The sequence below is a fragment of the Ranitomeya variabilis genome, chromosome 5 (genome assembly GCF_051348905.1).
Source record: "Ranitomeya variabilis isolate aRanVar5 chromosome 5, aRanVar5.hap1, whole genome shotgun sequence".
Taxonomy (NCBI): domain Eukaryota; kingdom Metazoa; phylum Chordata; class Amphibia; order Anura; family Dendrobatidae; genus Ranitomeya; species Ranitomeya variabilis.
The window spans coordinates 656320483-656332881 of record NC_135236.1 but is presented as its reverse complement, the minus strand read 5'-3'; the positions used below and the strand labels follow the sequence as shown (position 1 = coordinate 656332881).

The following is a 12399-nucleotide window of genomic DNA, read 5'->3' as shown; positions in this document are numbered from 1 at the left end:
AGGGATTTTCATCCATTCTTCTTTGGAAACTATTTCCAGTTCTGTGAGATTCCTGGGTCGTCTTGCATGCACTGCTATTTTGACATCTAGCCACAGATTTTCAAATCAGGGGACTGTGAGGGCCATTGTAAAACCTTCAGCTTGTGCCTTTTGAGGTCGTCTATTGTGGATTTTGACGTGCGTTTATCCATTTGTAGATATGTCCAACAAGAAAAAGTAAAGCAGCACAGCCCGCACAGGAGGCGTAATGTGTAATCAATCCCGGAGGCAGTGGACCTGATAGTCTCGGGAGGTGCTCGCGTGTAAATTAAGTCCAAACCCCGTAGAAGCGCTGTTTTGGTGTGAAACGGCCGTCGTCCTTCTCTGCTCACCCCTCTCTCCGCTCCACTCCCCCGTGCCGTGAAGATGTTATAATTCTGCTTCAATAAAGACAAGCTTTTGCTACAGGATCGGTGAGTGCTGCTGCGTTTTTTTCTTTTTCTTTGACTGTTATCCATTTGTAGAATCCATCCTCTTTTCACCTTCAGCTTTTCTACAGATGGTTTTATGTTTCACCAAGAATTTGTTGAAATTTCATTGAATCCATTCTTCCCTCTACCCGTGGAATGTTCCCTGTGCCATTGGCTGCAACACAACAGCAAAGCATGAGTGATCCACCCCCATGCTTAATGGTTGGCGAGATGTTTTTTTTTCCTGAAGTTCTGTGCCCTTTTTCTCCACACATACCTTTGCTCATTGTGGCGAAAGAGTTCTATTTTAACCCCATCGGTTGACAGGATTTGTTTCCAAAATGCATCAGACTTTTTTAGATGTTCTTTTGCATATTTCTGATGTTGAATTTTATGGTAAGGATGCAGGAGAGGTTTTCTTCTGATGACTCTTCCATGAAAGCCATATTTGTGCAGGTGTCTCTGAACAGTAGAACCATGTACCGCAACTCCAGAGTCTGCTAAATCTTTCTAAATGTCTTTTGCAGTCAAGCAGGGGTTCCATTTTTGCCTATCAATCTCTAGCAATCCTACGAGCAGCTCTCCCTGAAATTTTGCTTGATCTTCCAGACCTTATCTTGACCTCCACTGTTCCTGTTAACTGCAATTTCTTAATTACATTTCAAACTGAGCAAAGAGCAACTTGAAAACACTTTGTTATGTTCTAATATCCTTCTCCTTGCTTTGTGAGCCTCCACCATTTTCAGAGTGCTAGGCAGCTACTTAGAAGAACCCATGGCTGCCGTTTTTTTGGCACAAGGTTAGAGGAGGCTGGGTTTTTATACAGTTGGCACATTTTCATCACCTGGCCTTTCCCAATGATGACAGTGAACAAGTCATAACTAACAGGCAAATTAAGGTCTGAAACCTTGGTCAAAGATATCTGAACACACACAATTTCAGGTGTGCCCAAACTTTTACACAGGCCCATTTTCCTTTTTGTAATTTGTAAAATGTAAACAATGACATACACATATATGTTTGTTTATTTATTTTTCCTATAATACAAGGGAAATGTGTCATCTTTAACTTTAGGCCTTTTAGAGATCATCTCATCTTCAACTTGCTCACAATAACAGTAATTTTGATCATGGGTGCCCAAACTTTTACATGCCACTGAGTGTTGCCTCCAATTTTTTCTTAAGCATTAATTTAAAAAGAACAAAAAAAGATGATATAAAAAAAAACAGATGAAAAAAAAGAAGGCAAATGGATGATCTACATCCTGAAAAAGAAAAAATTGAGACAATTTGACACTTGATAAATAAGGCTTATGGGTGTTGTCCACCTTTAGAGACAATTTTTTTTTTCTTACGTAGGTCCATGTGTTTGAAGGGAAAAGAAAACAACAAACAAAAAACGTTCTACACAATTTGGCTTTTGTTATACTGCACATTTAACTTTTATTGTGGTAAAAAAGAATAAAGTTCCAAACTCTTCTGTCTGACCATTAGAAGGAGCTCACTGATAGATTCTCAGTTAACTCATTCTTAATCCACAAAAGGAAAGTGCAACACAGAGGCTACAGAAGGCAAGAAGTGCAAAATTTTAAATAAAACTGGATTACATAAAAAAAAAAAAAAAAAAAGTGTTCAAAAGTTTACCAAACTTTTTTTTAAAGGGGACGTGCATCAAAATCACTTGAACGCAACACCAGCAATACTATACTTGCATTGCCGTTATATGTTGGATTTGTAAAACTGATCGTTACAAATCCAATCTACATTGTGAATACGATTTAATACAAAGCAGGAGAAATAGAAGGAGAATTAAAACACAATGGAGCACAAAGTATCAGCTTTAAGCAGGCGAGGCTTACAACAAAGTATTACTGCAAAAAGAAAAGGGATAAAGGGGGGCGCTGATGCCTTCAAATCACCACCTCGACGGTCTTACAAAAAGGAGAAATCTTCGCACTTGGAAAAAACGACAAGGAATCTGTTTCTTCAACATTAAAGATTTTTTATCCTCAAAATTTTTTCTAACTTGTAGAAGCTCGGAGAGAAGGAAAAAAAAAAAAAATAAGAAAGGGCTGGTTCTTTGATGTAAAGAAATCAATATATGACCGGTCTTTAAGAGCATTTCTTAGTCTGTCATGTGAAAACGGATTAGCACCTCCAACAAAAAGGGTTTGCAGATCAGAGGACTAAAGCAGTCATGCCGGGGAGTATTAGATGGGTGGGGGGCGAGGTGAGAGCGCAGGGACCGCGGTAAGAAAAGTTTTCCAAAAAGTGTGTTGTTTTTTTTTTTTTTAATGGTCACATGTTAAGATAGCGGTTGTCCATCATCCCCTTTACCATGTAGTAATATTGGTTAGAAGATTATATATATATATATATATATATATATATATATATATATATATATATATATATATATATATATATATATATATGTATATATATATATATATATATAACAAATATATTTTCACAGACACATGCAGTCATCTATTATCTATCCATCATTTAGAGGTGTTTGGAACTATTTCTATGATTTTATTTATTTATTTTTTTTACTATGCGACAAATTACTAACAGGCAGGTAGTTGCTCATCTACCTGCTTGTTGTGCCTGGCACTGATCGGTTTCTGCTGATGTCACATCGACAGAGCAGCAGCTTTTCTTCTGTTCTGCTGTGTTGACAGGGCGTGACTGCGGACGTCATGCTAATTGACGACTGGCTCCCTACTGTCTAGCTGCGGGGAGCCGGCTGTCAATCAGCATGACGTCCGCAGTCACGCCCAGACAGAGCAGGGAGGAAGAGGAAAAGCTGTTCTGTCGATGTGGAGCAGCTGAACTGCTGGCAGGAGAAGTTGGTGACTGCTATGTGCCGGGTAGAACAAGAAGGTAGTTTTTAATCCCTTCAAGACCTTGCCCTTTTCCGTTTTTGCGTTCTCGTTTTTCGCTCCCCTCCTTCCCAGAGCCATAACTTTTTCATTTTTCCGTCAATATGGCCATGTGAGGGCTTATTTTTTGCGGGACGAGTTGTACTTTTGAACGACATCATTGGTTTTAGCATGTCGTGTACTAGAAAATGGGAAAAAAATTCCAAGTGCTGTGAAATTGCCAAAAAAGTGCAATCCCACACTTGTTTTTTGTTTGGCTTTTTTGCTACGTTCACTAAATGCTAAAACTGACCTGCCATTGTGATTCTCCAGGTCATTACGAGTTCATAGACACCTAACATGACTAGGTTACGTTTTATCTAAGTGGTAAAAAAAATTCCAAACTTTGCTTTAAAAAAAAAAAAAAATAAAAATAAAAATTGCGCAATTTTCCGATACCCGTAGCGTCTCCATTTTTCGTGATCTGGGGTCGGGTGAGGGCTTATTTTTTGCGTGCCGAGCTGACGTTTTTAATTATACCATTTTGGTGCAGATACGTTCTTTTCATCGCCCATTACTACATTTTAATGCAATGTCTGGCGTTTCACATTTTTTTCTCGCTAGGCTGTTTAGCGATCAGGTTAATACTTTTTTTATTGATAGATCGGGCGATTCTGAAAGCGGCAATACCAAATACGTGTAGGTTTGATTTTTTTTTTATTGTTTTTTTTTGAATGGGGCGAAAGGGGGGGGGGGGATTTAAACTTTTATATTTTTTTTCATATTTTTTTAAACTTTTTTTTTTTAACTTTTGCCATGCGAGGCTAGAAGCTGGCATAGCCTGATCGGCTCTGCTACATAGCATATCATCAGATCGCTCCTATGTAGCTGAATTGCAGGCTTGCTATGAGCGCCGACCACAGGGTGGCGCTCACAGCAAGCCGGCATCAGCAACCATAGAGGTCTCAAATGCGTTCATTTCCGGCCGCACGCATTTGACAGCGGCATTTAACTAGTTAATAGCGGTGGGTGAATTGCTATTTCACCCGCCGCTATTGCGGGCACATGTCAGCTGTTCAAAACAGCTGACATGTCCCGGCTTTGAGGTGGGCTCAGCGCGCATCAAAGCAGGGGATCCGACCTCCGCTGTAATAGTACGGCGGAGGTCAGTAAGGGTTTAACTACCTACCTGTTTTTTTTGTTTTGTTTTTTATAATGGGCATAAAAACTAAAATCTTGGATAAGCCCTTTAACACAGTATGCTCATTGCCTATAAGAGTAAAAGGTTGGGGTGCAGCCCGCGTCTCAGGGTCCGTCACTCAATGACAGCACATCCCTAGCGCACGCCCATTGTGGGTGTGCACTAGCGATGCGTCCGACATTGCAGTCAATGGCGGCCGGAACGGACTACGTTACACCGCGTTTATGCCGCGGTGTAACGTAGTCCGTCTAAAGGACGCCACTAACGCAATGTGAACCCAGCCTAAGTATTGAAGACATGAAAAAAGAGGTGTGAAAAGCAATGGAAAGTCGTGACACCAGCTGAAATCTATCAGTAATTCGATTACATGCCATTTAGATTGACATGCCACTTTGTGAAAAATGTCAGCTGGTTCAACTACAGTAGTGGTCCAGAAAAAGTTAATTACCAAGGTGCCACACAAGAAACATCTCATGATGGCTAAAACCAGTGAGCTCTCTCAGGACCTTTGCGACCTTATTATTGAAAAAAAAAAAAGATGACATTGGTTACAGAAGATTTTTGAAACTACTGAAAGTTCCAGTGAGCACTGTTGGGGCCATAATCCGGAAGTGGAAAGATCATCATTACACCATACAGTGGCATGTGAAAATTTGGGCACCCCTAGTCAAACTTACTGTTCGAGTGAACAGTTAAGCAAGTTGAAGATTAAATTATCTCTAAGAGGCCTAAAGTTAAAGATGACACATTTCCTTTGTATTTGGGGCTAAAAAACATATAGTGATTTTTCACATTTTAAAAATTAGAAAAAGGGCAGATGCACGTTTGGGCACCTTGTATGGTTAGTACCTAGTAGCACCCCCTTTTGCAAGTATCACAGTTTATAAACGCTTTTTGTAGCCAGACAACAGTCTTTCAATTCTTGTTTACAGTCATGGCCAAAAGTATTGACACCCCTGCAATTCTGTCAGATAATAGTCAGTTTCTTCCTGAAAATTATTGCAAACACAAATTCTTTGGTATTATTATCTTCATTTAATTTGTCTTAAATGAAAAAACACAAAAAGAATTGTCCTAAAGCCAAACTGGATATAATTCCACACCAAACATAAAAAAGGGGGTGGACAAAAGTATTGGCGCTGTTTGAAAAATCATGTGATGCTTCTCTAATTTGTGTAATTAACAGCACCTGTAACTTACCTGTGGCACTTAACAGGTGTTTGCAATAACTAAATCACACTTGCAGCCAGTTGACATGGATTAAAGTTGACTCAACCTCTGTCCTGTGTCCTTGTGTGTACCACATTGAGCATGGAGAAAAGAAAGAAGACCAAAGAACTGTCTGAGGACTTGAGAAACCAAATTGTGAGGAAGCATGAGCAATCTCAAGGCTACAAGTCCATCTCCAAAGACCTGAATGCTCCTGTGTCTACCATGCGCAGTGTCATCAAGAAGTGTAAAGCCCATGGCACTGTGGCTAACCTCCCTAGATGTGGACAGAAAAGAAAAATTGACAAGAGATTTCAACGCAAGATTGTGCGGATGTTGGATAAAGAACCTCGACTAACATCCAAACAAGTTCAAGCTGCCCTGCAGTCCGAGGGTACAACAGTGTCAACCCGTACTATCCGTCAGCGTCTGAATGAAAAGGGACTGTATGGTAGGAGACCCAAGAAGACCCCACTTCTTACCCTGAGACATAAAAAAGCCAGGCTGGAGTTTGCAAAAACTTACCTGAAAAAGCCTAAAACGTTTTGGAAGAATGTTCTCTGGTCAGATGAGACAAAAGTAGAGCTTTTTGGGCAAAGGCATCAACATAGAGTTTACAGGAGAAAAAAAGAGGCATTCAAAGAAAAGAACACGGTCCCTACAGTCAAACATGGCGGAGGTTCCCTCATGTTTTGGGGTTGCTTTGCTGCCTCTGGCACTGGACTGCTTGACCGTGTACATGGCATTATGAAGTCTGAAGACTACCAACAAATTTTGCAGCATAATGTAGGGCCCAGTATGAGAAAGCTGGGTCTCCCTCAGAGGTCATGGGTCTTCCAGCAGGACAATGACCCAAAACACACTTCAAAAAGCAGTAGAAAATGGTTTGAGAGAAAGCACTGGAGACTTCTAAGGTGGCCAGCAATGAGTCCAGACCTGAATCCCATAGAACACCTGTGGAGAGATCTAAAAATGGCAATTTGGAGAAGGCACCCTTCAAATATCAGGGACCTGGAGCAGTTTGCCAAAGAAGAATGGTCTAAAATTCCAGCAGAGCATTGTAAAAAACTCATTGATGGTTACCGGAAGCGGTTGGTCGCAGTTATTTTGGGTAAAGGTTGTGCAACCAAGCATTAGGCTGAGGGTGCCAATACTTTTGTCTGGCCCATTTTTGGAGTTTTGTGTGAAATGATCAATGTTTTGCTTTTTGCTTCATTCTCTTTTGTGGTTTTTCATTTAAGACAAATTAAATGAAGATAATAATACCAAAGAATTTGTGTTTGCAATCATTTTCAGGAAGAAACTGAGTATTATCTGACAGAATTGCAGGGGTGTCAATACTTTTGGCCATGACTGTACTTAGAAAATTGGTGACGTGTTCAATACTTCTTTCACCCCTAGTAGTTGCCCTCACCCAGCAAGCCCCCCACAGTGACAGATAAGGATTAAGAAACGAATATAAAGTACTGCACCTTTTTGTCCGTGACGGCTGCTGAATTTATCACCAATTTCGGGCCTCCGTGTTTGTCTCAGTAGGATTTTAATAAGAAACGCTTCTTCTGCATTGGAGGAAATCATGACTTTTTCGATATAGGACTCGGTGGAGCCTTTGTAGCTACAAAGAAGAAAATATAAAAGTTCAGCGGGTCTTATATTTCGGATAGCTGGGGGACATAGTGCTTCCCCTTGTGGTCTTCTGGAGAGACTTATAGATATGCAAAGCACCTTTGGATAAAGTTATGTAAATCAGATTTCTGCCAGAAAGATGGCAAGAACTCTCTAGCTGCACCTAACAACCCTAAGACCAACCTCATACATCCGACATAGTCAATGAAGGGATCTCCTGATCCCAATAGCTTCATACATGCCTATGAAGATTCTGAGTTGGAGTTCCAAGTTCAGTCCGAACGTTGCGATATGGAGTCTGACTGTGATATACGGATGTGCGAAACGGACTTATAAGTCTATAACTCGGCCCTTTTAAGTGCTATGCGTAGAACGTTAAACTCATTCAGATGTCCTTGCAAATACGGGAATAATCAACAAAAGATAAAGTCACACAATATAAAACTTAATAAAAGATCTTCACGCCCCATATTCACTTACGTTACAGGCACGTCTTTAAACTGCGGCTGCTGAGGCACACTACTGCCCTCCAGAGAGGTTTGGGTGACGGTCGGCATGGACTTGTTGACGAGCACTTGTTTGTTTTCCACTTTTTCCCCTAGTGACAAAATTTCAGGGGGAAAAGAAAAAAAATAAATAAATATACATACTATGGAGTAATCTCCAAAAATAATACTGCCGGCACTGACTATAAATACACCATATCGCACTGTGCAATTTTTGTTAAAATGAAAATTTTTACTTTATTTTACAAATGGGGGGGAAAAAAAATAAAGTCAATCAAAATAAATAAATAATTCTCAGAAGTCCCAATTGAGAGGATAGAGCAAAGACTTGGATGATCTGCGCGGAGGCGTCTTATGTGTCCGTAGTGAACACAGTTATTTGCTTCTCAGGGTAAATTTATGTATTTTATCTCTTTAGCTAAAATGTGCATATTTTTAGAGTACCGGAACTATCCCTTTCTTCTCAGCCCCCAATGGGGCTGGTCTTTGTTGTCCTTTCTCATTCTTGGGTCCTCTACCAGAGGGTTCTGCGCAGGATCTTCGTTGTTCCCAGCATTGCACTTTTCTGGACAGAGAGCTCAGATGTTGCTCCTGGGATCTGTTGAAGCCATTCTTCCAACATAGGGGGTCACAGCTCCAAGTGCTCCTATCACCACTGGAATCACTGTTGCCTTCACCTTCCACATCTTCTCCAGTTCTCCTCTGAGGCCCTGGTATTTCTCCAGCTTCTCATATTCCTTCTTTCTGATGTTGCGGTCACTTGGCACTGCCACATCTATTATCATTGCTGTCTTCCGATCCTTGTCTACTATCACCATGTCTGGGTGGTTAGCCAACACCTGCTTATCCGTCTGGATCTGGAAGTCCCACAGGATATTAGCCATTTCATTCTCCACCCCTTTTTCTGGGGTCTCCCACCTGTACTTAGGTGGACTTAGCCCATACGCTGTGCAGATGTTCCTGTATACAATTCCCGATACTTGGTTGTGGCGTTTGGTATACGCTGTTCTTGCATTTTGCATCCTGCCACTATGTGTTGGACGGTTTCTGAGGTTTCTTTGCATAGCCTGCACCTTGGATCTTGTCTTGTGTGGTAGGTTCCTGCTTCTATGGATCTGGTACTTAGTGCTTGCTGTTGTGCCGCTGTGATTAGTGCCTCTGTGCTGTCTCCCAAGTCCCGCTTTCTCCAGCCACTGGATTTCTCCATGTCAGCCACCTCTATTATCTGTTGATGGTACATCTCATGCAGCAGCTGGTCTTGCTATGGCTCTTCATGTTCTTGTTCTTCCTTCCAGATCTGTTGTTGTTGCTGACTTAGGCTTTCTCTCTGCATCTCATCTTTTGGTGCCATTTTTCTGATGTGTTCCTGGATACTCCTTGCTTCATCCGTGATGGTGGCTTGGATGCTTATCAAGACTCGCCCATCCTTTTTTCTGTTGGCATACAATCTTTGGGTGTTAGACTTAGGGTGGAAACCTCCATGCATTGTGAGAAACTTTCGTGTCTTCACATCGGCAGATTTCATCTCTTCTTTTGGCCAACACACCATGCCAGCATGGCATCTGACAACTGGCAGGGCATATGTATTGATGGCGTGGATTTTATTCTTCCCATTGAACTGGCCCTTCAGGACCTGTCTCTCCCTTTGATGGTATTTGGAGGTTATATAACCCAAAGAATAAGAGCGGGACTAAAAAAAATAATAAATAAATAAAATATCGCAAGTTGGGTGCAAAGCCCCCCAGGCAAAGACGAAACCTTACATAGAGTTTCATAAATTGGATATAGATATATATACATAGAGAGAGAGAGAGAGAAAACCAAGAGTGTGCAAAGCAGTCGTCAAAGCAAAAGGTGGCTACTTTGAAGAACCTAGAATATAAGACATAATTTCAGCTTTTTCACAGTTTTTTGTTAAGTATATAATTCCACATGTATTAATTCATAGTTTTGATGCCTTCAGTGTGAATGTACAATTTTCATAGTCATGAAAATACAGAAAAATCTTTAAATGAGAAGGTGTGTCCAAACTTTTGGTCTGTACTGTATATATCCCCCGTCCTGGTATATGTCCCCCATTCTGCCACTGTTCTTTAATGCTTAAAAAAAAAATCATTATACTCACCTTCCCTCTGCTCCCCCACTTTTCGGAATCCTGTTTTGAAGCCGGCAGACTTCAACACACAAAATATGGGAGCACATGATGTCACATACCAACGTCAGCTGCTGGCCTCTGATTGGACGTCAGCGTGTACTGCAAATCACAGACCCAGCGAGTCTTTGCGCCGCAATACACTTCAACTGAATGTGCGTTCGAGGATGGATATCCAGGGGAGTTTTCACTGGCGTTGTTGGGCCCCTCTGTAGGGGTCCGGTCGCGAACTCTGCAACCATGATCATTACAACCCAGTACATAGGTACTGAGAGTAATCAAAGAACGATCAATGCATAAAGAAACATTCTGCACCTTCCCAGTTCAGTTTAGGGAAATGTATTTTATGCCAGTCTTGAACCATAAATCTGCCAAAATAAGGAAAGGGCTGATCTCTCTTCACCCTTTAAAGGAACCAGACATTTTTAATTTTTCTCCTGCTCTTCACGACTTTTTTTCCCTCAATATAACCGTAAGAGAGCTTGATAGTTTTCTTTGGGAGACGAGTTGAGCTTTTTAACGACAACCAAAATTTTACCGTAGAATTTGCGTAAAAAAAAAAAAAATGCAAGTGTGGCAAAATGGTGAAGAAAAAGACAGAATTCTGTCATGGTTATTTTGGGGGTATTTTCTTAAAAAAAAAAATTACCTGGAAATAAGGTTAGTACGATTACCGAACTTAACTTTTTTTTCTTATATTTTTTTAGTGCTTATAATTTAGAACCTGGTTTAAAAAAAAAATTTTGTTTCTGTCGCCATTTTTGAGACCCAGTAACTTATTTTTAATTTTTCCACCCTTGGAGCTGGGTGAGGGTTTGGTGTTTGTACACTGAACTGTAGGTTTTATTGATGGCATTTTAGGGTACTTGCGGCATTTTGATGAATTTTTATTGCGCTTCTTCAGGATGTTGCGGAAACAGAAAAATAGCAATTCTGGAGTTTTGTTTTTTCTTTGGTGTTTTAACTACGGTTTAAATAAATTTATATTTTGATAAATTGGACTAATTCCTCAGTCACAGTGATGCCAAATGTGTTTGTTTTTTTCAATTTTTGAATGGGGAATAGAAACGCAATGTAGACTAGATAAGTTTGGAACTTTTCATTGTAGGATGATCAGGGCTTCATGTTCGTAAAAATGGAAAATCCCTTGAAGAGATTAAAACAGACAGAATCAAGGTGATGCATATCACGTATTACCAGGCGAACCGTACCGCACTTACCGGGTGAACAGATGCCATCAGCGTCTAAGATTTCATGTCTCCAGATTGGCTTGCGTGTGGTGGCGTCCAGCATGGGTCCCATCACTTTGTCGAACGTCTGGTTGCTGTAGCGTTTCAGCGTGCACTTGGCATTTTTGTAAACGAGACAACGTCCAAAGCCTGAAAAGAAAGCAGCAACAGGTTAACCCAAGGGTTCACAAAATTAAGGAATGTGTGGAGGCTGTGCAACCGCCGCCCCCAAATACACCAGCACGCACTAGCCCACTTGGCTATACCTCATTTGAAACCCTGCTCCCCTCAACAACGCCATAATAAATGGAAAAGTGTTATCACAAAATTACCTATTGACAAAACATTTTTTTATGTTAAATTTAATTTAACACAGTTTTTTTTTCTTTACTTTTAATATCACGAGCTACTGTATATTAAAAAAATAAAATCTTGCAATTTTCACTCCGGTCAATACTCCATATTGAGAGCAAGTACTAGAGGCAATAGATCGATTCAGGCACTATCTTTTGTATTGAAGCATCTAGTGAACGTGGGCAAATGTTATTGTACCAGAGGAGGAGGAGCAATTGAGCTGTGACATCACCTATTGTGAATGGTGGATCCTGTGCTATCTGCTGTATATATAAAGGTGCTATCAGTCATTGTACAGGAGGAGGAGGTGAGCTGTGACGACACAGACTGTGAATGGTGGATCCTGTGCTATCTACTGTATATAGAGGTGTTACCAGTCATTGTACAGGAGGAGGAGGTGAGCTGTGACATCACCTATTGTGAATGGTGGATCCTGTGTTATCTACTGTATATAGAGGTGTTATCAGTCATTGTACAGGAGGAGGGGGTGAGCTGTGATATCACCTATTGTGAATGGTGGATCCTGTGTTATCTGCTGTATATATAAAGGTGCTATCAGTCATTGTACAGGAGGAGGAGGTGAGCTGTGACGACACAGACTGTGAATGGTGGATCCTTCTGCTATCTACTGTATATAGAGGTGTTATCAGTCATTGTACAGGAGGAGGAGGTGAGCTGTGATATCACCTATTGTGAATGGTGGATCCTGTGCTATCTGCTGTATATATAAAGGTGCTATCAGTCATTGTACAGGAGGAGGAGGTGAGCTGTGACATCACATATTGTGAATGGTGGATCCTGTGTTAT

At 40.8% G+C, this 12399-nt stretch overlaps 1 protein-coding gene across 1 annotated transcript in view; it reads right to left on the bottom strand.

The window, feature by feature from the left end:
• The window catches only part of POLR3B (RNA polymerase III subunit B), a 113932-nt gene that overhangs the window by 25645 nt on the left and 75888 nt on the right, over positions 1-12399 (bottom strand). Inside the window, exons 21-23 of the mRNA XM_077266462.1 lie at positions 11230-11388; positions 7832-7949; positions 7198-7340 (exon numbers count right to left, since the gene is read on the bottom strand). Coding sequence (XP_077122577.1) covers positions 7198-7340; positions 7832-7949; positions 11230-11388 — 420 coding nt within the window. The remainder of the gene's footprint in view (positions 1-7197; positions 7341-7831; positions 7950-11229; positions 11389-12399) is intronic.